Raw genomic sequence first — 26,948 nt, 5'->3', positions numbered from 1 at the left:
TTCTCATCATTCACAGGAGTACACAGACACACAGTAAACATACAGTAGACAAAATGTAAGGTTATCTACAGTGTGTCTCCAGACTCTCACCTTTAGCACCTGCTCTAGGTTCTCCAGTTTGCCTTGGAGCTGGGTCTTCTCCCGCAGGGCTGAATCTCTCTCCTGAGTCACAGCACCAAGGGTCTCTTTGAGCTGCGCATACTCTGACTTCACCTGATCACACAGAACACAACACGGGGAACCACAGTGAGACGAACAGAACACACACACGTACACCTCTGCTCTATGGGAGGAGATATCAGAGTGCTTAATGGGCGGACAGGAGGGCTGGCTGGCTGGTTGACAGCTACAGTATAATAATGGGGGAGTAACAGAACAACATGTTCTCACTGTCATAGATGTGTACTGTAGCATTGAACTGGGTCTGGGATCAACTACTGTATTTATGCATTTGCTCAGTTGTTGTCCAACAACGAAACAGAGTTGAATGAATCAACCCACTGGGCAAAAATGGTTGCTTCCATGTCATTTTAACCAATGAATTAAACGTGGTGACGTTGAATCAATGTGGAAAACTGATTGTATTTGAAAAAATATGAGATTGTGATATTTCTTGTTGACAACCAAATATAAATCAAAACTAGACGTTGAACTGACGTATGTGCCCACTAGGATGTTTCTAATGTACTACTATAACTACTGCTACTGTAAAATACAATTAGAAAAGGGATGGCTTGGCCTCCCGGGTGGCGCAGTGGTTAAGGGCGCTGTACTGCAGCGCCAGCTGTGCCACCAGATACCCTGGGTTCGCGCCCAGGCTCTGTCGTAACCGACCGGGAGGTCCGTGGGGCGACGCACAATTGGCCTAGCGTCGTCCGGGTTAGGGAGTGCTTGGCCGGTAGGAATATCCTTGTCTCATCGCGCACCAGCGACTCCTGTGGCGGGCCGAGCGCAGTGCACGCTAACCAAGGTGGCCAGGTGCACGGTTTTTCCTCCGACACATTGGTGCGGCTGGCTTCCGGGTTGGATGCATGCTGTGTTAAGAAGCAGTGCGGCTTGGTTGGGTTGTGTATCGGAGGACGCATGACTTTCAACCTTCGTCTCTCCCGAGCCCGTACGGGAGTTGCAGCGATGAGACAAGATGCTACTAAAAACAATTGGATACCATGAAATTGGGGAGAAAAAGGGCTAAAAATGTAATTTAAAAAAACACACACACAAAAAAAAAATAAAAGGGCCACGCAATCACACCATTTATACTGTGACTCACACAGACAGCAGCTCCCCTGATAATGTGCATTTTCTCAAAAAAAGTTAGTGGAGCCGATCTCCTTTCCTCACTGCATCCATAACTGAATAATGAATAAAAAAAGCTGTTACAGCAGCAACACACAGAGCTACATTCAGAGTGGTCCACCTCCACACCGTCGTCTGTAGTAGGAAGAAAAATAGTTTTGGAGTGGATTGTTGTGTCTCAGCTATTGTGGGCAGATAGGACTGAACAGTATGGTGTAGAAGGGGAGCCAACTCAGGCTGATGAGAGTGCAGATGAGAGGTGTTGGTACCGTGCTCCGCCCCTCCTCATTAGTTCACTCGGAGATGATGATAGGGATCAGAACACAGAGGTACAGGTGTGGCAAGGGGTCTAATATCCGCCCATGCATATATTGTGCTGCTCTCATATCAGCCTTGTTTGAGTGTCCAGTGTCCTGATAAGACATTAATAACCACATCCTGCCCCTACTGAACTCCCTTGACTCCCAGCAGCTACCTGCCAATCAGGTTTAGCATGATCTGATGATCTCCCTTGTCTGTGTTATCAGCTGGGCAGGAAGGAAGGCCTGTGAGGTGTGAGGGGCCAACAGGAAGATGATATTACAATCAGAGGCTTAGAGTCTCTTTTTACCCTTTATTTAACTAAGCAAGTCAGTTAAGAACAAATTCTTATTTTCAATGACGGCCTAGGAACAGTGGGTTAACTGCCTTGTTCAGGGGCAAAACAACAGATTTTTACCTTGTCAGCTCAGGGATTCGATCTTGCAACCTTTGGGTTACTAGTCCAACACTCCAACCACTAGGCTACCTGCTGCCCCATGATCCAGATGTGGCTGGAGACAGCTTCAACATCAGCACTGTGCTTAAAGGAAAAATCCACTCAAAAAATACTTTTCATTAGTCCAATGTTGATACAGTCCCAAAATGTTTTGCATGTCAGCAGTCTTGTTTTCAAGATATAGGAAGTTTTACTTGCCACATCATGATGATGATGACGCATTTTGCATATGTCACTATGCTTCTTGAAAGTCTAATATCTTGAAAACTTGACTGCTGACGTGCATTTTTGTACTGTATTAATAGTGAACTAATGACAAAAATATAGTTTGAGTGGATTTTTCCTTTAAAAGCCCCGCCTTATCTCAGCTCACTGGTCACCATAGCAGCACCCACCCATAGCACGCGCTCCAGCAGGTATATTTCACTGGTCACCCCCAAAGCCAACTCCTCCTTTGGCCGCCTTTCCTTCCAGTTCTCTGCTGCCAATGACTGGAACGAATTGCAAAAATCACTGAAGCTGGAGACTCAAATCTCCCTCACTAACTTTAAGCATCAGCTGCCAGAGCAGCTCATTTTTTTTCTTCTCCTTTGCACCCCAGTATCTCGACTTGCACATTCAACTTCTGCACACCTATCACTCCAGTGTTAATTGCTAAATTGTAATTACTTCGCTACTATGGCCTATTTATTACCTTACCTCCTTAATCTTACCTCATTTGCACACACTGTATATATTTTTTTTTATATTGTGTTATTGACTGTACGTTATTGACTGTACTCTGTGTTGTTGTTTGTGTCGCACTGCTTTGCTTTATCTTGGCCAGGTCGCAGTTGTATTTGAGAAATGGTAAATTTCAACTGGCCTACCTGGTTAAATAAAGGTGAAATAAAATAAAAAATATAAAAAATATACACCTTCATCTGTACTGAACAAAAATATTAACGCAACATACAACAATTTCAATGATTTTTCTGAGTTACAGTTCAAATTCATTAGGCCCTAATCTATGGATTTCACATGACTGGGCAGGGGCACAGCCATGGGTGGGCCTGGGAGGGCATAGCCCCACTAGCTTGGGAGCCAGGCTCACCCACTGGGGAGCCAGGTCCAGCCAAAAATAATTTTTAATAAGTTTTTCACCACAAAATGTCTTTACTACAGACATATATACTACTCATTTTCATCAGCTTTCCGGGTGGCTGGGCCTGCAGGTGAAGAAGCCGGATGTGGAGGTCCTAGGCTGGTCTGCGGTTGTGAGGCTGATTGGACGTACTGCCAAATTTGCTAAAATGACGTTGGAGGCGGCTTATGGTAAAGAAATGAACATGCAATTCTCTGACAACAGCTCTGGTGGACGATCCTGCAGTAAGCATGCCAATTGCACGTCACCTCAACTTGAAACATCTGTGGCACTGTTGTGTCACAAAGCTGCACATTTTATAGTGGCCTTTGTCTCCAGCACAAGGTGCACCTGTATAATGATCATGCTGTTTAATCAGCTTCCTGATGTGCCACACCTGTCAGGTGGATGGATTATGTTGGCAAAGGTGAAACACTCACTAACATGGATGTAAACAAATTTGTGCACAAAATTTGACTAAATAATCTTTTTGTGCGAATGGAACATTTGATTTCAGCTCACAGAACATGGGACCAACACTTTACATGTTGCGTTTATATTTTTGTTCAGTATATATAACAGGAGAGAGAGAGAGAGAGAGAGAGAGAGGAAGGGCAGAGTGAAAATGGAGTGAACCCCTAAGACGGCGTGTGCAGATAAGGGAAGGGTTTAATTGTGCAGACATAATCCACAGCAGCTCAGTGTGGCTCTCTCTTCCACACTACCTACCTGTTCATATTGGACTGTGTTCTGGCTATTGTTGAACAAGTGGAGACTCAAGTGCTTCTTCTCCTGGAGAACATCTTGAAGCTCATTCTCCTGGAGAGAGAGGGACGACATAGAACAGATAGTGAACAGTGTTAAGACCTCAGAGGAGAGGAGCTCCTGAGTAAGGTAATGCTGCGCTCAACAGAGCAGACATGTTGCAGCCATAGGTGCTGCATTACTCATCCAAATGTGGGTTGCTCATCTGTGATAGAAAGCATGACTAAAGTAACACGATGCCGGCATCAAAAAGCAACATTTATATGGTGCATTCGGGAAGTATTCAGACCCCTCGACTTTTTCAACTTTTTGTTACGTTACAGCCTTGTTCTAAAATGGTTTAACGCTTTATTTTTTTCCTCATTAATACCCTGTAATGACAAAGCAAAAACAAGTTTTTAGCAAATTTATGCTAAATAAAAAACTGAAATAACACACTTACATAGGAATTCAGACCCTTTACTCAGTACTTTGTTGAAGCACCTTTGGCAGCGATTGGGTATGATGCTACAAGCTTGGCGTACCTGTATGTGGGGAGTTTCTCCCATTCTTCTCTGGAGATCCCCTCAAGCTCTGTCAGGTTGGATGGGGAGCGTCGCTGCACAGTCATTTTCAGGTGGTCTCTCCAGAGATGTTCGATTGGGTTCAAGTCCAGGCTCTGGCTGGGCCACTCAAGGACATTCAGAGACTTGTCGAGAAGCCACTCCTGCGTTGTCTTGGCTGTGTGCTTAGGGTCGTTGTCCTGTTGGAAGGTGAACCTTCGTCCCACTCAGGTCCTGAGCGCTCTGCAGAAGGTTTTCATCAAGGATCTCTCTGTACTTTGCTCCGTTCGTCTTTGCCTCGATCCTGACAAGTCTCCCATACCCTGCAGCTGATAAACATCCCCACAACATGATGCTTCCATCACCATTCACCATAGGGATGGTGCCAGGTTTCTTCCGGACGTGATGCTTGGCATTCAGGACAGAGTTCAGTCTTGGTTTCATCAGACGAGAGAATCTTGTTCCTCATGGTCTGAGAGTCTTTGGGTACCTTTTGGCAAACTACAAGCGGGCTGCAATGTGCCTTTTACTGAGGAGTGGCTCTACGGACAATTCCTTCGAGCTCATGGCTTGGTTTTTTGCTTTGACATGCACTAACAGCTGTGGGACCTTATATAGACAAATCATGTCCAATCAAGTACATTTACCACAGGTGGACTCCAGTCAAGTTGTAGAAACATCTCAAGGATGATCAATGGAAACAGGATGCACCTGATCTCAATTTCGAGTCTCATAGCAAAGGGTCTTTATACTTATGTAAATAAGATATTTCTGTTAATTATTTTATGCAAACATTTCTAAAAGCCTGTTTTCGCTTTGTCATTATGGGGTACTGTGTGTAGATTGTTGAGGATTTTTTTTCATGTAATCCATTTTTAGAATAAGACTGCAACATAACAAAATGTGGGAAAGTCAAGGGGGTCTGAAAATACTTACCGAAGGGACTGTACAGTATACGACAGCTTAATGCTTCCATTTACACTGAATGTAAATAGGTGTTGCATTTTTAGACCCCCTCAACGCACCCATGGCATCCTCCTCCGCCATTCTTCCCACCATGTCAGTCAGTGGGAGATGAACAAAAAAGCATCCCTTCATTGCAGAGGAGGAAAACTTAATTACATTCAATCAACAGCCACAAGGCGTGCAGCAGATGCAATCTGGAGTGTCAACTGCAGAGCTTCTCTCTGCTACGGCGGCAGGCAAAGCAACGGCAGTGTTGTTCTGCCAGGATGTAAGAAGCCTTCGCCACTCATGCATGATACATTTACTGTAAGTACAAATGTGTCTTTTATTGGCTAACTGACAGTGCACTGTGTTGCCCTGGTATTTTCAGATGTTTTACTTATGAAGGTCAGACATGTTGGTATAGAGGACAAGTGTGAAGACACACACACATACCAGCACTGAGGCACAAACGCACACAGGCACGCACACAGGCACGCACACAGGCATGCACGCAGCCACACACAGCCTAACAGAGAGATATCACTCCTAGAACATGTCATAACATATCAGACAGCAGAAATGGTTCTCTCAGTGCAGAGGGGCCACACATCAAAGAGACATATGAAACAGTCTCAAAAGACACAGCTCTGCGAGAGGGCTGGCTGTACAGTACTTCCATTCATTTACATTCCCTGTCAAAAACCCATTGGCGCTTCAAACCGCATCAATTCACTTGAGTCAATCAGGCAATCCCTCATGGATAAGCACATGATCACATTGGCATCCCTTCAACTCAGAGCTGATGTAGGTTGCTTTTCTAAAAGGACACAGGTCCAGGTGTACATGTATTTGAAGTGAGACCAACAGAGACCAACTAAAAAACCAAAACAGAGATGCTGCTACATCAGACTGCTGAGGGGAGTCATCATAACAATAAGACATACTATATGCTCTGAATGCACAAAATGCACAAACTTTATCTCTGCCAAGCTGAGGCTAGCCAACCCAGAGAGAGAAAGGCAGAGTGAGACGCTACTCCCCATACTCTGACAATTCATTTCACCGAACGATTTGTAATGTTTGTAGTTTGTTTGAAAAATACCATACTGAACGTGCAAACCAGACAATAGCTAGAATACCCTGTCGTCTCTCACAATGCTTAGATGTCATTTGCAAGCAACCTTTGAGATGGGAAAGCCGAACAGTTGTCAATCTTCCATAACCTTTGGCTTGACTAATAACTGTGTAAAACTACAAGGACAGATATAAAGTATGAAGATAATGAGGCCGGGAATATCTGTGCAACAAGTAATTACTTTAGAACAGGGATTTTCGAACTGGGGTCCACTAAGCCAGGGGGTCCGCACATTTTCTAAAATGTTTTTGGACAAATTCTTTTGGGGATTTGTGTGAACAATTATACATTTTATGAACACCGCTAACTGCAACAGAATACCAATAATGGATACCATTATTATGTCTCTGTGTCCAGTATGAAGGAAGTTCGAGGTAGTTTCACGAGCCAATGCTCACTATGCTAGCTCTTCCTGTTCATCCGACTCTAGGGAAGAAGACAAAATGGCTTCATTGCCAAAATCTCAAACTATCCCCTCAATATTGAAGAAAGCAGTCATTAGAGCGAAAATTATTGGTGGGCATGTCATGCCAAATAGTGTCCACTTGCCAAAATGTGTCCACCCCCGCGTCACAATGGGATTCAATTAGCTATTAGTGTCCGTCATTAGGGCAGTTGCTAGAGTTTTGGAGCAGTGGCTTCTTCTTGCTGAGCGGCCTTCAGGTTATGTCGATATAGGACTCATTTTACTGTGGATATAGATACTTTTGTACCTGTTTCCTCCAGCATCTTCACAAGGTCCTTTGCTGTTGTTCTGTGATTGATTTGCACTTTTCGCACCCAAGTACGTTCATCTCTAGGAGACAGAACGCGTCTCCTTCCTGAGAGGGATGACGGCTTCGTGGTCTCATGGTGTTTATACTTGCGTACTATTGTTTGTACAGATGAACGTGGTACCTTCAGGCATTTGGAATGAACCAGACTTGTGGAGGTCTCCATTTTTTTTCAGAGGTCTTGGCTGATTTCTTTTGATTTTCCCATGATGTCAAGCAAAGAGGCACTGAGTTTGAAGGTAAGCCTTGAAATACATCCACAGGTACACCTCCAATTGACACAAATGATGTCAATTAGCCCATCAGAAGCTTCTAAAGCCATGACATCATTTTCTGGAATTTTCCAAGCTGTTTAAAGGCACAGTCAACTTAGTGTATGTAAACTTCTGACCCACTGGAATTGTGATACAGTGAATTATAAGTGAAATAATCTGTCTGTAAACAATTGTTGGAAAAATGACTTGTGTCACGCACAAAGTAGATGTCCTAACCGACTTGCCAAAACTATAGTTTGTTAACAAGAAATGTGTGGAGTGGTTGAAAAACTAGTTTTAATGACTCCAACCTAAGTGTATGTAAACTTCCGACTTCAACTACAGTGGGGCAAAAAACTATTTAGTCAGCCACCAATTGTGCAAGTTCTCCCACTTAAAAAGATGAGAGAGGCCTGTAATTTTCATCAAAGGTACACTTCAACTGTGACAGACAAAATGAGAAAAGAAATACCGAAAATCACATTGTAGGATTTTTTATGAATTTATTTGCAAATTATGGTGGAAAATAAGTAAATTCATTAAAAATCCTACAATGTGATTTTCTGAAATGTTTTCCCTCATTTTGTCTGTCATAGTTGAAGTGTACCTATGATGAAAATTACAGGCCTCTCTCACCTTTTTAAGTGGGAGAACTTGCACAATTGGTGGCTGACTAAATACTTGTTTGCTCCACTGTATACATTAGCACAGCTGAAAACTTTTGTTCTGATTAAAGCAATAAAACTGGCCTTCTTTAGACTAGTTGAGTATCTGGAGCATCAGCATTTGTGGGTTCAATTACAGGCTCAAAATGGCCTGAAACAAATAACTTTCTTCTGAAACTCGTCAGTCTATTCTTGTTCTGAGAAATAATGCTATTCCATGCGAGAAATTGTCAAGAAACTTTAGATCTCGTACACCCCTGTGTACTACTCCCAGCAAACTGGCTCTAACCAGAATAGAAAGGGGAGTGGGAGGCTCCGGTTGTCACGATCGTTAGAATGAGTGGACCAAGGTGCAGCGTGGTAGGTGTACATTTTCCTTGATTAAATGAACACCGAACAAAAACAACAAAATACCAAACGAAACGTGAAGCTAAATAATAGTGCTAACAGGCAACTATCCATAGTCAAGATCCCACAAAGCACAATGGGGAAATGGCTGCCTAAATATGATCCCCAATCAGAGACAACGATAAACAGCAGTCTCTGATTGGGAACCATACCAGGCCAACATAAATCACTAATCACCTAGATGACCCACCCTAGTCACTATCATGCTCCAACCAACATAGATAATAAACAGCTCTCTATGGTCAGGGCGTGACACCGGTGCACAACTGAGCAAGAGGACAAGTACATTAGAGTGTCTAGTTTGAGAAACAGACGCCTCACAAGTCCTCAACTGGCAGCTTCATTAAATAGTACCCACAAAACACCAGTCTCAACGTCAACAGTGAAGAGGCGACTCTGGGATGCTGTGAATCTAGAAAGAGTTCTTCTGTCCAACGTCTGTGCTCTTTTGCCATCTTAATATTTTATTTTTATTGGCCAGTCTGAGATATTGCTTTTTCTTTGCAACTCTGCCTAAAAGGCAGGAAACCTTGGTAGCAGTAATCTATCTGGTTATTTTTGGCCAAAATTCGGTTGTAGGTTTGGAGTTTTTAATCGGAGCGAAGGCCATGCTGTAGAAGGTAGCATTCTGCATATGTCCCTGATATGAAAAATCCAAGTTTATCTAACTCCAAATATATCCTTTAGTAAAAAAAAAATGTTGAAAAATGTGAGAGCTCACATGCAGATGTGTCTCTCTCTCAGCCTCTCCATACCTTTACCCTTCTAGCTAATAGACTCTGTTAGAGTTTCCTCTTCCAATGAACTGTCAAAATAATGAAACTGTCTAGCAAATCTAGTATTTTTTAAATGTTTTTTTGCTAACATACCTAGTGCTAACATACAGTGCAGTATTCAGACCCCTACACTTTTTCCACATTTTGTTACATTACAGCCTTATTCAAAAATGGATTAAATCTTTGTTTTTCTCATCAATCTACACAGAGTACCCCATAATGACAAAGTGAAAACCGGTTTTTAGAAATGTTTGCGAATGCATTAAAAATAAAACTCATTCCTTATTTACATAAGTATTCAGACCCTTTGCTATGAGACTCAAAATTGAGTTCAGGTGCATCCTGTTTCCATTGATCATCCTTGAGATGTTTCTACAACATAGAAACTACTCAAATCGATGCATACATTGATATCCAAACAATTTTACTCAGATAAATGCATTCCTCCCCCCCCCATCATCATCATCTGCTGGCCCCAATAACCCAGGTCTGGGTGGAAGGTAGTCAATAATTTAGTGTTGTGCCAGTAACCGAAAGGTCGCTGGTTCGAATACCCGAGCCAACAAGCTGAAAAAAGCTGTTGATGGGCAATGCTCTTCAACGTAATTTGCTCCAGGGGTGTTGGAATACTACCTGAGTGGTGCAGCGGTCTAAGGTACTGCAGCTCAGTGCTAGAGGCATCACTACAGACCCTGGTTCGATTCAAGGCTGTATCACAACTGGCCGTGATTGGGAGTCCCATAATGCGGAGCACAATTGGCCCAGGGTAGGCCGTTGTGGCAGCGGAATCAGAATTAGTTGGGTAACATAGATAAGATGTTTTATTTGCATAATATGCTTATGTGAGATACTTGTCATTAGAATGTTTCCCTTTGGACTATAGGGTTGGCAGTTGCACTTATCCCTTCCCAGCTAGGGCTCAGTCACCTGGGGCCCAGAGAGGGGAGAGGTCAGGCTTGTCTTCATATGTGAATGTATCTGTTAAACCATCTGTCTTCTTATGGGAATGTGTCTTTACCTATTCCTAAACCATATGAAGGGATGGCGTGATTAATGGGGAACCAATTAAGTGTCTCCACAATGTCTGTACTCCAGTCACTCCCTCCTATGGCAGTGTCTGGAACCATTGTATGTCCCCTCTGATGTTGCACTTATCTTGAGATAGTATATGACCTAGAGGCTCACTCCCCTCAGTGAGCTTGTCCAAGAGTGGGTTGTTCTTGAGATGGGAGTATCTAGAATTTACAATTGATATATGCCATTGGATGAGTTGGTGTTTTTGTACTATTAAGTACCAGGAACGAGATTAGAACCTCGTCTAAGAGACCAAACTGAACAATAATTTATAGCGAATGCTATCTGGCTATAGGATACTCCTCTCTCAAGTAAAAGTCTTTACTTGTGAACAGTTCCTATTATCTGTGGTTTGTCATGTCGACTAGGGGGTGGATCTTTGCTATAAAATATCTCAGTTGCCATTATGTTGACCACTCTCAACTTTTCATTAGAGATACTGAAATGTTGAAAGCCAAATGCTATTGCAAAAGCTTAATTATTATTAAAGGTGAAGTTTAAGTATAACTGGTGACTGGTGTGTGGTTTGCTCTCTCCTCATTTGGTAAAACAGGAAATTGCCAAGACACCGTCATTGAAAATAAGAATTTGTTCTTAACCTTTTGTAACTAGGGGACAGTATTTTAATTTTTGGATAAAAAACGTTCCCGTTTTAAACTGGATATTTTGTCACGACAAGATGCTGGACTATGCATATAATTGACAGTTTTGGATAGAAAACACTCTAACGTTTCCAAAACTGCAAAGATATTGTCTGTGAGTGCAACAGAACTGATGTTACAGGCGAAAACCAGATAAAAATCCAATCAGGAAGTGCCCCATATTTTGAAAGTGCTGCATGCCAATGGCTGTGAATGGGCTACGAATGAGCTTACGCTTTCTACGTATTCCCCAAGGTGTCTACAGCATTGTGACGTCTTTTTACGCATTTATGTTGAAGAATAGCCGTAAGGGACCACATTGCGTAAAGTACAGAAGTAGCCATTATTCCAATCGCTTCTAATGAGAAACCAATTGTCCCGGTGGCTATATCATCGAATAGATATGTGAAAAACACCTTGAGGATTGATTCTAAACAACGTTTGCCATGTTTCTGTCGATATTATGGAGCTAATTCGGAAAAAAGTTTGGCGTTGTAGTGACCGCATTTTCCGGTCGATTTCTCAGCCAAACGTGAAGAACAAACGGAGCTATTTCGCCTACAAAAATAATATTTAGGGAAAAAAGGAACATTTGCTATCTAACTGGGAGTCTCGTGAGTGAAAACATCCGAAGTTCTTCAAAGGTAAATGATTTAATTTGATTGCTTTTCTTATTTTCGTGAAAATGTTGCCTACTGCTAGCAGGGCATAATGCTATGCTAGGCTATGATAAACTTACACAAATGCTTGTCTAGCGTTGGCTGTAAAGCATATTTTGAAAATCTGACATGACAGTGTGATTAACAAAAGGCTAAGCTGTGTCTCAATATATTTCATTTGTGATTTTCATGAATAGGAACATTTTCTAGGGATATTTATGTCCGATGCGTTATGCTTATTAGTTTCAGGCAATGATTACGCTCCCAGATCCGGGATGGGTAGTATCAAGAAGTTTAACTGACTTGCCTAGTTAAAAAAAATACTATGGCTGACCCTGTAAAACAACACATTCCACTGCACCTATCTGATGTACAGTGCATTCGAAAGTATTCAGAGCCTTTGACTTTATCCACATTTTGTTACCTTACAGCCTTATTCTAAAATGCAATAAATAAAACACATTTCCTCATCAATCTACACACAATACCCCATAATGAAAAAGCGAAAACAGGTTTTTAGAAATATTCACATATTTTAACATAGGTATTCAGACCATTTGGCATTAGACTCGAAATTGAGCTCAGGTGCATACTGTTTCCATTGATCCTCCTTGAGATGTTTCTACAACTTGAATGGAGTCCTGTGGTACATTCAATTGATTGGACATGGTATAGAAAGGCACACACCTCTCTATATAAAGTCCCACAGTTGAAAGTGTATGTCAGAGCAAAAACCACATCATGAGGTTGAAGGAATTGTCCGGAGAGCTCCGAGACAGGATTGTGTTGAAGCACAGATCTGCGGAAGGGTACCAAAAAATGTCTGCAGAATTGAAGGTCCCCAAGAACCCAGTGGCCTCCATTCTTACAATGGAAGAACAGGCGCTGGAGGATGGAGGACACCAATGCTGGCCAATGGAGGACACCAGGCACTGCTCAACACCAGGCCAATACCATCCCTACAGTGAAGCATGGTGGTGGCAGCATCATGCTGTGGGGAAGTTTTTAATTATGGGGTATTGTGTGTAAATTGATGGACTATTTTTTTGTTAAATCTATTTTAGAATAAGGCTGTTACCTAACAAAATGTGGAAAAAGTCAAGGGGTCTAAATACATACCAAATGCACTGTGTGATGGGTGTCCATGGGTCACTGCTTTTCCTGGGCTGGGGTCCCTGGGCAAGAAAATGTGAAAACTCCTACTCTGCAACACAAAAGTCTGAGGAAAAATAAATAAGGTATTTGATGCTTTGCCAATGGGGAGGTCATTGAAATGTATTATATTAATTATTCAGGATGGATCCAGGGAAGCCTTGTGAATAATGTATTTGGACTGTGGCCAGTGGGTAATTAGGTACATGTGCAGAATACCTGAATCTGCTCTCCTGTTAAAAGACTATCAGAGAGGAGCCAGCCAGCCGGTCATGTTTGACCAGACAGAGAGAGACAGAGTCTGGTTCCTGAGTCCAGCTGGGCTGGTGCGGGGGCTTGGTATGGGTCTGGGGCTGGACACTGCTGGGTGGCTAATTAGACCAGGGCTGAGGAATGGATTCTCTCCCAATCTCCTCCAAGCAGCCAAGCAGGCACCACTGACCTTTTTAAGAGGGACACAGTGTTCTCCTCCTGTGTTCTCATTCAGATGACTGTTTACTCTTCAGCACCTCCCTTATGTAGAAAACTTCATGCATCAGCTGGGAGAAACTGAAACTGATATTGTGCAATTCCAATATATGAATGGAACAAGGCAATAATGAGGCATTACAAGAGAGCATCTGTGACTGGCTTGAAATGTGATTGCAATGGTTGTATGTACACACAGAATATGTGTCGAAACAATTACAGTGCATTTGGAAAGTATTCTGACCCCTTGACTTTTTCCACATTTTGTTATGTTACAGAATTATTCTAAAATGGATTTTATAAATAGATGTTTTCCTTCACCAATTTACACACAATACCCCATAATACCAAAGAAAAACGTTTTTGGGGAATTTTAGCAAATGTATAAGTAAGTATTCAGACCCTTTGGTATGGAACTCAAAGTTGAGCTCAGGTGCATCCTGTTTCATCCTTGAGATGTTTCTACAACTTGATTGGAGTCCACCTGTGGTAAATCCAGAGAATGCCAGACTTTGATGACAAAATTTGCCACGAAGGCCCACCACGCAACCTTCCTGTTCAAGTGAGCATATCAAGGTGAGTCCAAAAATATATTGTATGCTGCTGCCTAAATTATGTAATATGCCAGAAAAATATGTATACTATAGCTAAGAAATACTAAGTGTATGTTGTGTAGTAAGCTATTAGTAGCCCATGTGCCTCACCCTAAACATTTGGTCTATTTTCCTCTCTTAATTTTGCCCACTGTTCTGACTTTTTAATATATTGAATATTGAATATTGTACGAGCGTTCATTGTCTGCTTATATGCCCCCTTTATATATCCTATGGTTCTGACTTGGTGTGCAGGGAGAACACGAAGAACGGCCCATGTTCTGAATTGTGTCGCTGTGCTGAACAAATAGTTATATTGACTACATTCGTCCTAGCTCACTCATTAACGTCTTAATCAAAATTACAGATGGCCTCTTATCCGCTAGTCATCCCCTTATGCCATAGTTTGTACATCTCAATTGTCAGTAGAAACCACATGTGTTTATGAGGCTGAATGAACTGTTTCACTGCCAGACAAGGCTCCGCTGATAACCAGGTGTAGGAGTAGTAAGGTTTTGAGACTGCTGTTGGGACTCTGCTATTGGGACAGCTTTATGTAGGCCCGAACAGTTTGTGGGCACCGTTTTTCACTGCTATAGTGCAATTAATGTATTGTTTAGTATTGTGTGGTGTAGTGGCTTTGCTGCCATGCTTCCCCAATATTTTGGTTTTGTTTGCCCCACTGAGATTTACATGCTAAAATCGCCACTGGACTGTATCCCTTTTCATTTGAGCGAAAACCTTCCACACATGTTTGCCCAATGTAGAAGTGGTCACAAAGGGACTTTTGGGACCTAAATGCCAAATCATTCAGGAGATAGAGGTGATCAAAGTTCACACATTTTGCATACCCCACCCTAGCATGAGATATCCATGTCTTCATCACTGAAAAAGATCAACAGTTGAGTTTGCTTTTATTTCAACGCTTACAAACATTGTTGTCAAACTATTCAATGATTTCTTGAAAATAATTACATAATTTTATTTGACCTTTAACGTCAATGATCTTAAAACACTTAAACTCATATTTTTCTAATTTTCACAAATGTTGTAGTTGACTGTTTTACATCATCTGAGGTGTTTGTGTTGGGCCCGTCATTGATTGAGACATAGTAAACTCTTAAATACAGGGTGGGTGTCATTTTAATCATAGAAATAGAATTCATAGAATCGACCTATCCCTTCAGGTCACTGCAATTATGCTGGAACACCACTGAAATATAAATTGAATCGAAACGAACATACAATTACTAAAAATGGTAGTGTTCACGGATATTAAAATTTAATGGGAATGTCTATTCTATTATCTATATGTCTATTATTGCAATAGGTTTCCTATGGATAACTGACTATTTCATTTAAAACAATGGATATTCCCACTTATGTCAACATTCTCTAATGTGTGGACCTCCAACCATCTTTGTGATCGCATTTAAAAGTTGAAATCCACGAGTATGTCTCAACTAATGGCACACACAACACAAACACCTCAGAAGAAACATAAAACAGGGTCTAAGATACAACATATATGAACATGAAAAAATTCTATGAAGATTAAAAAAAATCTGAGTTTAGACATTTTTTGATAATTGACATTAAAGCTTTCAAATGATATCAATGATAAAGACATGGATGTCTCATTGTGGGGTGGGGCATGCAACATGTGTCAACTTTGAGTACTGTACCTCTATCTCCTGAATGTTTTAGCATTTAGGTCCAAAAACATTCTGACCACTTCTACCATGGCCAAACATGTATGGAAGGTTTCGTTCAAATCAAAAAGGAGTGTGGTCAGAAAATGATTGAAATCATATGGAATGACCCTTTACTGAGCAAATGACAATATTATTGTTTATCTCTGTTGAACTAAATGCAGTCTTGTGTTTTTACTTCTCAGTTATCCAGTAGTTGATAAGACAAGCTGCCTCATAGATAATGTTGTTTTAACAGCCTACTGTACTATGTGTGAAGAGAAGAGTATTGTAGTGGTGTTAGTATGGCTAACGCCATCACCACGGTGACTGTCCTCATGAGCTTTGCCATGCTTTATTCCACATCAGTGATCAGGGCAGCAGCAAAATACACACTTTGTCTCTGGGTACTACTGGGTAGGATGAGGTGCCAGATGGTCCTGCCACTCACTACACACTCTAACATCAAGTGTTTCGTTTTTACTGAAATGTGTTTATGCAATCTTTACTAAAATAATGTTTATGCAGTCTTTCATATGGCATCTTCCCAAAATAGAAAAAAAAAATGAATCAGAGACATACCTTATCAAACCGACACAAAAAAACAAAGACAAGTGAGGCTGGCGTGGTCTGGCTAGTGCACTGACATGACCCTGGCTCAGCATTTACATTCACCTGGAGAGAAACACAGAGAGGTCAGCCAGTATAGACCAAACAGACGGACACTAATGCCTTCCCCCTATCCTCACTCCTCTCACATGGACACAGTGTTTCTCACTACTTGCCTCTGGTCCTGTCTCCGTGTCTGCCTGGCTGTGCTTCTGTTTCTCTCTGAGCTCAGTCTATATGGAGATAAGAGCAGCGCTGCAGTCTCTGTAGAGGCTAGCCTGCCTGCCACTCAAAGTTATTTGGGGACAGTTTCTCCTCTGGGTAATTCCTGGGGACTCAGGAGGTTGACAATGGGGACAGACAGGACAGAACAGGACAGGGGAGCAGCGCAGTGCAGTGGTGTGCTGCTGTGCTGTGGGGATGGAACATGAGAGGAGTACAGAAAGCACACAGCCTTAATGGAGTGATTATTTGGGGCAGAGCACCACACACAAAGTCAGCCCCTCTAAACAGAGGAGGAGGAGGCCCTTGGGGCAACGAATTGTGAATTCTAATGGTCCAGCTGCAAAGGCAGCGCCATTTAGCTTACTGATGAAACCTTACCCATGCAGCACTCTGCAGACTTCCACAAGAAAACAACGCACACAAAGTGTTGCTTGAATCAGTCTATCTACATTATTCTAGGATTACTATCTAAACATTTTGGAATGAATAATACATCTGACAATGACAAAATTATAACAATTGCGATATAACATGAATAGCAAATACAATGTCAGAACAAATGTCATGCTTAAACTAGTCCCTTGTGACAGACTTAGCATAAATGTAAACAAATGTTATCAAATTGAGTAGCTTGCGCATGCAACATTTGGTTCTGGACTCAGGAATGATGTTTAAACTGATATGATGAGACATGCGCTGTAGTCAGACATCCACTCAGTTGCACGTGACAACAGCTGAAATACTGCAAGTCTTACTGTGAGCGTTCTCTTGGTAACAATGCCTCAGCACTAGGGATGTGGAGGTCACACATTTGTCGTCAGCTGGTGATTGTCAAGCAAATAACTGTCGGTCTCACGGGTAATTGACAGTTAATTAACAAACACATTTAGCATCTCCTGGCTTCCACACATCACCTACAAGCCAGTCACTCTGACCTTTGGAACATCTACATTTAAAAGGTATAATAAATCCATGTAATATAGCCTACACCTTCACAATAAATCTATTATTTATTTAAGACAGGTCTAAAGAAGCATGATATTAAGAAAATGTGGTCTATTTCAGAAGAACAGAATACCATACTCTTGTCCTTATGTTAGGTCCTGACCTGGCTATGCCAAATGGCTGTGGGCTACACTAGCTCATTTTGCAGACACTATTTGCTTAGAATTCCGTGGCATTAATTTATAGTATGAAGAATACAACTGAACAAAGCTGAATAAAATAGAAAGGATATTTCCCCCCAGCGATTTGAGGGAGTGCCCACATGCGGCTATTCTGTGTTGAGCAGTTAACAAAGATACAGGTACTCCTATATGCTTCATTTAGAGTTATTAATCTATCTTTAGTTGTTCCACAAACGTTGAGCTATATGTTTTGATTTTTAACACATTGTAAGACTGCGTGATGCGACTCTAAATGATGATGTCACGACTTCCGCCCGAAGTTGGTGCCTCTCCTTGTTCGGGCGGCGTTCGGCGGTCGTCGTCACCGGCTTTCTAGCTGCCACCGATGATCGACATGTCTTTTTCCATTTGTTATGTCTTGGTTGTACACACCTGGTTCCCATTGTGTTATTATTATTTCCCTGTTTCACCATCTGGTTCTCATGATGTTTTGTGCGTGATTGTTCCTGTTTTGTGTTAGTCTTGTGTGTTAGGGTTTGTTGTCCCTACGTGGATTTATTGTACTGTTTCTTTTTCCAGAGTAAAGTACGTTATTTTTTACTCAGTTCTGTTTCCTGCGCTTGACTCCGTCCTCACCTATACACCACTGACGCTGACAGATGATTTGAAAAAAGACGCTTGAAAGGCATGAGCTCTGCTTTGTTTTTTTTAACGTAGGCTGTACACACTACATCAGTCCCTCACTCACAATTCTGACAAGCACTTGATAATACCTGGAATTTCACATAATGCACCCTAAAAACAATCTATGCCTTTTGCGGCCAGTGGCCTTTGTGCCCTTCTCCGAGTGCTGCGTTGTGCCCTTCTCCCTGAGTGCTGCGTTGTGCCCTTCTCCCTGAGTGCTGCGTTGTGCCCTTCTCCCTGAGTGCTGCGTTGCGCCCTTCTCCCTGAGTGCTGCGTTGTGCCCTTCTCCCTGAGTGCTGCGTTGCGCCCTTCTCCCTGAGTGCTGCGTTGCGCCCTTCTCCCTGAGTGCTGCGTTGCGCCCTTCTCCCTGAGTGCTGCGTTGCGCCCTTCTCCCTGAGTGCTGCGTTGCGCCCTTCTCCCTGAGTGCTGCGTTGCGCCCTTCTCCCTGAGTGCTGCGTTGCGCCCTTCTCCCTGAGTGCTGCGTTGTGCCCTTCTCCCTGAGTGCTGCGTTGCGCCCTTCTTCCTGAGTGCTGCGTTGCGCCCTTCTCCCTGAGTGCTGCGTTGCGCCCTTCTCCCTGAGTGCTGCGTTGCGCCCTTCTCCCTGAGTGCTGCGTTGCGCCCTTCTCCCTGAGTGCTGCGTTGCGCCCTTCTCCCTGAGTGCTGCGTTGCGCCCTTCTCCCTGAGTGCTGCGTTGCGCCCTTCTCCCTGAGTGCTGCGTTGCGCCCTTCTCCCTGAGTGCTGCGTTGCGCCCTTCTCCCTTAGTGCTGCGTTGCGCCCTTCTCCCTGAGTGCTGCGCGCTCCATCACTTGACCGGGTCTTTCTCACATGTGATCTATGCAGTTAAATACTGAATGGAAGACTCTTTTCCCGTGGTTTATTTTCATTCCATTCAGGTAGGCTATACTCCTGTTGTAAAGACAATGTGATTATTAGTGAAGTTAATAAATATAGTAGGCCTAGCCTATAGAAAGCTGATGGGATCCACTTTTTAGTAGAGGCCATCACTGTTTTCTCACAATTGCATTGCCTATAGAAATGTTGTGCAACATGAGCTCATGGGCCATCATGAAGTGTTTGATTAGATTTTCAAAAACATTTGCATTGATGTCAGAGTGATTAGAGGGACAACAGAGTGCTGAGTACCAGGCAGTTATATCAATTTTGGTAGGCTACTAATCACCATCAGCAGCATCAGAGCTTGGAGACCTTACCACGACTAAACGGTCACGTGGAATTTCACTGCCTTCATGACTCGTAACTGTCACGCTGGTATAAAGGATTTTGGAGACAGGTGCATGAATACACAATAGGGATTTTTAATAAACCCAAAACAAAACACATATACAAAAACACTGGGTTGTACACAAACAAAAGAGCGAGGGTAAACCTTGTTGAACGACACGGGACAATACCCGTAATACACAATATATAAAGCACGCCGCATAACAGCTGCACCAACGCATAGGTACTCACACCACCAACGGACATGGGAACAATAACCGACAGAGGGAACAGAGGGCACATATATAACATACTAATCAGGGGAAATGGGAACCAGGTGTGTGTAATCAGACAAGACCGGGGTTGATGATAATGAATCCCGTTCAGTGAAGCCTAGAAAGCCGGTGACGTAGACCTCCGGAACTGGTGAACAGAATGAGCAGCAGTACCGGGTGGAATCCGTGACAGTAACCGCCGGTGTGGCAGTAATACGGTCACCGCAACATCCCTACTCAAATACAATCCCATAGCAGAGTGAAAACAGAATATCCAATACTCATAACACATGTGGCCCTCCACATAAAAGTCCCTTCAGAGCTGGCACTGTTCTTTTCAATTCTTCTGTGTCGGATATTAGGGCTGAAAGGGGACTCAGCTCAGTACTTATGGAGTGATTACCTACTGTAGACCATCCAGGCCCCCCTGCGGTTCTGATGGGGAAACCCCACCACCGCACACATCCAGTTAGCTGTGCTATGACTCACTGCTCCCCCTTTCTCATGCAGTGATAAGACAGAATGGGTGCGGGGATGTAGTGACAGCTCATCATGGCTTCCTTTAAATCTAAGATATTGTGTGTTAGACTCAAGCAATGTAAAACAATACAACACTGCAATACAACGCAATGAGCCATAGCTAAATCAAAACAAAATGTCCATGCACTACATCTCCATTTCACAGCTTATTCAAAAGCACAAAAACCTACTATGTAATTACATGTGAAATATGCAGAAGGAACTGGACCAAAAGTTACATGAAATACCACAGTGTGCCATCACAGCAGCAAGATTTGTGATCTGTTGCCACAAGAAAAGGGCAACCAGTAAAATAACAAACACCATTGTAAATACAAGCCATATTTATGTTTATTTATTTTCCCATTTGCACGTTAACTATTTGCACATTGTTATAACACTGTACATAACCATAATATGACATTTGAAATGTCTCTATTCTTTTGAAACTTTTGTGAGTGTAATGTTTACTGTTCATTTCAATTGTTCATTTAACTTTTGTTTATTATCTTTTTGACTTGCTTTGGCAATGTAAACATATGTTTCCCATGCCAATAAGAGGAGAGAGTGAGAGCAAGAGAGGAGAGCGGGAGAGAGAGCAAGAGATGAGAGAGGGAGAGAGAGGAGAAAGAGAAGAGCGGGAGAGAGAGAGGAAAGCGGGAGACAGAGGAGAGCGGAAGAGAGAGAGAGAGGAGAGCGGGAGAGAGAGCGGAAAGCGGGAGAGAGAGGAGGGCGGGAGAGAGAGCTCTTGCTCTCTCTCCCTCGCTCTCCTCTCACACCGCTCTCCTCTCTCTCTCTCGCTCTCCTGCTCTCCTCTATCTCTCCTACTCTCTCCTCTCTTTCGCTCTCTCTCCCGCTTTCCTCTCTCCCGCGAGACAGAACAAGAGAGAGAGAGAGGAGAGGGGGAGAGAGAGAGAAAGAGAGGAGAGCGAGAGAGAGAGAGAGAGAGAGAGGAGAGCGGGAGAGAGACAGAAGAGAGCGGGAGAGAGAGAGAGAGAGGAGAGCGGATTGAGAGAGAGAGCGGGGGAGAAAGAGCGAGAGGAGAGAGTGAGAGCGGGAGAGAGAGCGGGAGAGAGAGGAGAGTTAGAGAGAGAGAGCAGGAGAGTTAGAGAGAGAGAGCAGGAGAGTTAGAGAGAGTTAGAGAGAGAGAGCAGGAGAGTGAGAGAGAGGAGAGCGGATTGAGAGAGCGGGAGAGAGACAGAAGAGAGCGGGAGCGAGAGCGGGAGAGAGAGCAGGAGAGAGAGAGAGGAGAGCGGATTGAGAGAGAGAGCGGGGGAGAGAGAGCGGGGGAGAGAGAGCGGGAGAGAAAGAGCGAGAGTAGAGAGTGAGAGCGGGAGAGAGAGCGGGAGAGAGAGGAGAGTTAGAGAGAGAGAGCAGGAGAGTTAGAGTTAGAGAGAGAGAGAGCAGGAGAGTTAGAGAGAGTTAGAGAGAGAGAGCAGGAGAGTTAGAGAGAGAGGAGAGCGGATTGAGAGAGAGCGGGGGAGAGAGAGCGGGGGAGAGAGAGCGGGAGAGAAAGAGCGAGAGGAGAGAGCGAGAGCGGGAGAGAGAGCGGGAGAGAGAGTGGGAGAGAGAGGAGAGCGAGAGAGAGAGCGGGAGAGAGAGCAGGAGAGCGAGAGAGAGAGAGGAGAGTGGTTTGAGAGGAGAGCGGTTTGAGAGAGAGAGAGAGAGAGGAGAGCGGTTTGAGAGAACGCGGGGGAGAGAGCAAGAAAGGAGAGGAGAGGAGAGGAGAGGAGAGGAGAGGAGAGGAGAGAGAGAGCAGGAGAGTTAGAGAGAGAGAGCAGGAGAGTTAGAGAGAGAGAGAGAGAGAGAAGGAGAGTTAGAGAGAGAGAAGGAGAGAGAGAGAGAGAGAGAGAGAGAGAAGGAGAGTTAAAGAGAGCGAGAGAGAAGGAGAGTTGGAGAGAGAAGGAGAGCAGGAGAGTTAGAGAGAGAGAGAAGTCATGCAGAAGAGCGGCTCCTGACTTGTTATAACTTTTTGGTTGTTAAGAGCGAGATTGACGCGATTAAATTAGCAAAAAATGTATAGGTAATCAAATTGTACAACTGACGATCGACACAGGAGGAAAAGATTGACAGAGAGTGAATATATCCTCCGTGTACAACGTAGAACACCAAATAATGCATGCAGTGCAGAATTAGGCCGATACCCCCACTAATTATCAAAATCCAGAAAAGAGCCGTTAAATTCTACAACCACCTAAAAGGAAGCGATTCCTAAACCTTCCATAACAAAGCCATCACCTACAGAGAGATGAACTTGAAGAGTCCCCTAAGCAAGCTGGTCCTGGGGCTCTGTTCACAAACACAACACACCCCAGGACAGAAGCACAATTAGACCCAACCAAATCATGAGAAAACAAAAATATAACTACTTGACACATTGGAAAGAATTAACAAAAAAACAGAGCAAACTAGAATGCTATTTGGCCCTAAACAGAGAGTACACAGTGACAGAATACCTGACCACTGTGACTGACCCAAACTTAAGGAAAGCTTTGACTATGTACAGACTCAGTGAGCATAGCCTTAATATTGAGAGAGGCCGCCGTAGGCAGACATGGCTTTCAGGAGAAGACAGGCTATGTGCTCACTGCCCAACAAAATGAGATGGAAACTGAACTGCACTTCCTAACCTCCTGCCCAATATATGACTATATTAGAGAGACATATTTCCCTCAGATAACACAGATCCACAAAGAATTTGAAAACAAATTCAATTTTGATAAACTCCCATATCTACTGGGTGAAATTCCACAGGGTGCCATCACAGCAGCAAGATTTGTGACCTGATGCCACAAGAAAAGGACAAACAGTGAAGAACAAACACCATTGTAAATACAACCCATATTTATGCTTATTTATTTTCCCTTGTGTACTTTAACCATTTGTACATTGTTACAACACTGTATAATATATATATATATATATATATATATATATATATATATATATATATATATATATATACAGTGCCTTGCGAAAGTATTCGGCCCCCTTGAACTTTGCGACCTTTTGCCACATTTCAGGCTTCAAACATAAAGATATAAAACTGTATTTTTTTTGTGAAGAATCAACAACAAGTGGGACACAATCATGAAGTGGAACGACATTTATTGGATATTTCAAACTTTTTTAACAAATCAAAAACTGAAAAATTGAGCGTGCAAAATTATTCAGCCCCTTTACTTTCAGTGCAGCAAACTCTCTCAAGAAGTTCAGTGAGGATCTCTGAATGATCCAATGTTGACCTAAATGACTAATGATGATAAATACAATCCACCTGTGTGTAATCAAGTCTCCGTATAAATGCACCTGCACTGTGATAGTCTCAGAGGTCCGTTAAAAGCGCAGAGAGCATCATGAAGAACAAGGAACACACCAGGCAGGTCCGAGATACTGTTGTGAAGAAGTTTAAAGCCGGATTTGGATACAAAAAGATTTCCCAAGCTTTAAACATCCCAAGGAGCACTGTGCAAGCGATAATATTGAAATGGAAGGAGTATCAGACCACTGCAAATCTACCAAGACCTGGCCGTCCCTCTAAACTTTCAGCTCATACAAGGAGAAGACTGATCAGAGATGCAGCCAAGAGGCCCATGATCACTCTAGATGAACTGCAGAGATCTACAGCTGAGGTGGGAGACTCTGTCCATAGGACAACAATCAGTCGTATATTGCACAAATCTGGCCTTTATGGAAGAGTGGCAAGAAGAAAGCCATTTCTTAAAGATATCCATAAAAAGTGTTGTTTAAAGTTTGCCACAAGCCACCTGGGAGACACACCAAACATGTGGAAGAAGGTGCTCTGGTCAGATGAAACCAAAATTGAACTTTTGGTAACAATGCAAAACGTTATGTTTGGCGTAAAAGCAACACAGCTGAACATACCATCCCCACTGTCAAACATGGTGGTGGCAGCATCATGGTTTGGGCCTGCTTTTCTTCAGCAGGGACAGGGAAGATGGTTAAAATTGATGGGAAGATGGATGGAGCCAAATACAGGACCATTCTGGAAGAAAACCTGATGGAGTCTGCAAAAGACCTGAGACTGGGACGGAGATTTGTCTTCCAACAAGACAATGATCCAAAACATAAAGCAAAATCTACAATGGAATGGTTCAAAAATAAACATATCCAGGTGTTAGAATGGCCAAGTCAAAGTCCAGACCTGAATCCAATCGAGAATCTGTGGAAAGAACTGAAAACTGCTGTTCACAAATGCTCTCCATCCAACCTCACTGAGCTCGAGCTGTTTTGCAAGGAGGAATGGGAAAACATTTCAGTCTCTCGATGTGCAAAACTGATAGAGACATACCCCAAGCGACTTACAGCTGTAATCGCAGCAAAAGGTGGCGCTACAAAGTATTAACTTAAGGGGGCTGAATAATTTTGCAAGCCCAATTTTTCAGTTTTTGATTTGTTAAAAAAGTTTGAAATATCCAATAAATGTCGTTCCACTTCATGATTGTGTCCCACTTGTTGTTGATTCTTCACACAAAAAAATACAGTTTTATATCTTTATGTTTGAAGCCTGAAATGTGGCAAAAGGTCGCAAAGTTCAAGGGGGCCGAATACTTTCGCAAGGCACTGTATATATATATATATATACATATATATATATATGACATTTGTAATGTCTTTATTGTTTTGAAACTTCTGTATGTGTAATGTTTACTTTTCATTTTTATTGTTTATTTCACTTTGTATATTATCTACCTCACTTGCTTTGGCAATGTTAACTAATGTTTCCCATGCCAATAAAGCCTCTTGAGTTTGAATTGAGTGAGTTAAAATACCAATCTTCATTGTGGTAGCTAGCCAAATTCAAATCTGTCAGCAGCTTGTCTAGCGCCAAATGTTTACAGGTGGTAACCATAGCAACATGGCCATAGCAGCATCGCCAGCAGCAAAAGAGACAGAGAGACCCCCCCCCCCTTTTTGAATACAAAGCAGAAATCAAATCAGAGAAGGGAAGAATCAATATTAAACACAGGTTTCTGAGGGAGAACCCAGAAACTTTGTTTGCCGACTGCTCACACAACAGGACTGTTACAAACCTGTTATTTTACACACTACTGCCTGGAATACAGCTGGAACCAGGCATTTCAGCTATACCACAAAGAAAGTTATCTGCAAGGGAAGGCAAATCCACATTTTTTGAGGACAGCGATAAGGACCAGGAAAACAGGTTTCTGACGGTAAACATGTATCAGAACGGCACTGTCATGGTCCAGGGCAGTGAGGCTGCACTCAGCTCTGTTGTGCAGGACTTCCCCACCCTAACGAAGATAGAGGAAAGCAAAAAAGAAAAGGACAGCACCCCGACCTCTCCTCTCCCCTCACCTCAGGCACCCCAACAGTAGGACTATCCTCTCCCCTCACCTCAGGCACCCCAACAGTAGGACTATCCCCTCCCCTCACCTCAGGCACCCCAACAGTAGGACTATCCTCTCCCCTCACCTCAGGCACCCCAACAGTAGGACTATCCTCTCCCCTCACCTCAGGCACCCCAACAGTAGGACTATCCCCTCCCCTCACCTCAGGCACCCCAACAGTAGGACTATCCTCTCCCCTCACCTCAGGCACCCCTACAGTAGGACTATCCCCTCCCCTCACCTCAGGCACCCCAACAGTAGGACTATCCCCTCCCCTCACCTCAGGCACCCCAACAGTAGGACTATCCTCTCCCCTCACCTCAGGCACTCCTACAGTAGGACTATCCTCTCCCCTCACCTCAGGCACCCCAACAGTAGGACTATCCCCTCCCCTCACATCAGGCACCCCAACAGTAGGACTATCCTCTCCCCTCACCTCAGGCACCCCTACAGTAGGACTATCCCCTCCCCTCCGGCACCCCAACAGTAGGACTATCCCCTCCCCTCACCTCAGGCACGCCAACAGCAGGACTATCCCCTCCCCTCACCTCAGGCACCCCAACAGTAGGACTATCCCCTCCCCTCACCTCAGGCACCCCAACAGTAGGACTATCCCCTCCCCTCACCTCAGGCACCCCTACAGCAGGGCTATCCTCTCCCTTCACCTCAGGCACCCCAACAGTAGGACTAACCTCTCCCCTCACCTCAGGCACCCCAACAGTAGGACTATCCTCTCCCCTCACCTCAGGCACCCCAACAGTAGGACTATCCTCTCCCCTCACCTCAGGCACCCCAACAGTAGGATTATCCTCTCCCCTCACCTCAGGCACCCCAACAGTAGGACTATCCTTTCCCCTCACCTCAGGCACCCCAACAGTAGGACTATCCTCTCCCCTCACCTCAGGCACCCCAACAGTAGGACTATCCTCTCCCCTCACCTCAGGCACCCCAACAGTAGGACTATCCTCTCCCCTCACCTCAGGCACCCCAACAGTAGGACTATCCTCTCCCCTCACCTCAGGCACCCCAACAGTAGGACTATCCTCTCCCCTCACCTCAGGCACCCCAACAGTAGGACTATCCTCTCCCCTCACCTCAGGCACCCCAACAGTAGGACTATCCTCTCCCCTCACCTCAGGCACCCCAACAGTAGGACTATCCTCTCCCCTCACCTCAGGCACCCCAACAGTAGGACT

The 26,948-nt window shown here is 43.6% G+C and overlaps 1 protein-coding gene across 7 annotated transcripts in view; it reads right to left on the bottom strand.

Annotated features, from left to right (window-relative positions):
* LOC110535061 (RIMS-binding protein 2) overlaps positions 1 to 26,948 on the bottom strand; it is a 117,326-nt gene that overhangs the window by 40,741 nt on the left and 49,637 nt on the right. For all 7 annotated transcript variants that reach the window (XM_036935785.1, XM_036935780.1, XM_036935781.1 and 4 more), the window contains 2 exons: positions 3,906 to 3,995; positions 91 to 213 (listed from right to left, as the gene is read on the bottom strand). Coding sequence is in view for 6 of the 7 variants with exons in the window: in XM_036935780.1 (XP_036791675.1) it covers positions 91 to 213; positions 3,906 to 3,995 (213 nt within the window). In the remaining variant the exon portion in view is untranslated. The remainder of the gene's footprint in view (positions 1 to 90; positions 214 to 3,905; positions 3,996 to 26,948) is intronic.

This window comes from Oncorhynchus mykiss, chromosome 11 (genome assembly GCF_013265735.2).
Source record: "Oncorhynchus mykiss isolate Arlee chromosome 11, USDA_OmykA_1.1, whole genome shotgun sequence".
Taxonomy (NCBI): domain Eukaryota; kingdom Metazoa; phylum Chordata; class Actinopteri; order Salmoniformes; family Salmonidae; genus Oncorhynchus; species Oncorhynchus mykiss.
This window is presented reverse-complemented; position numbering and strand designations above follow the sequence as displayed.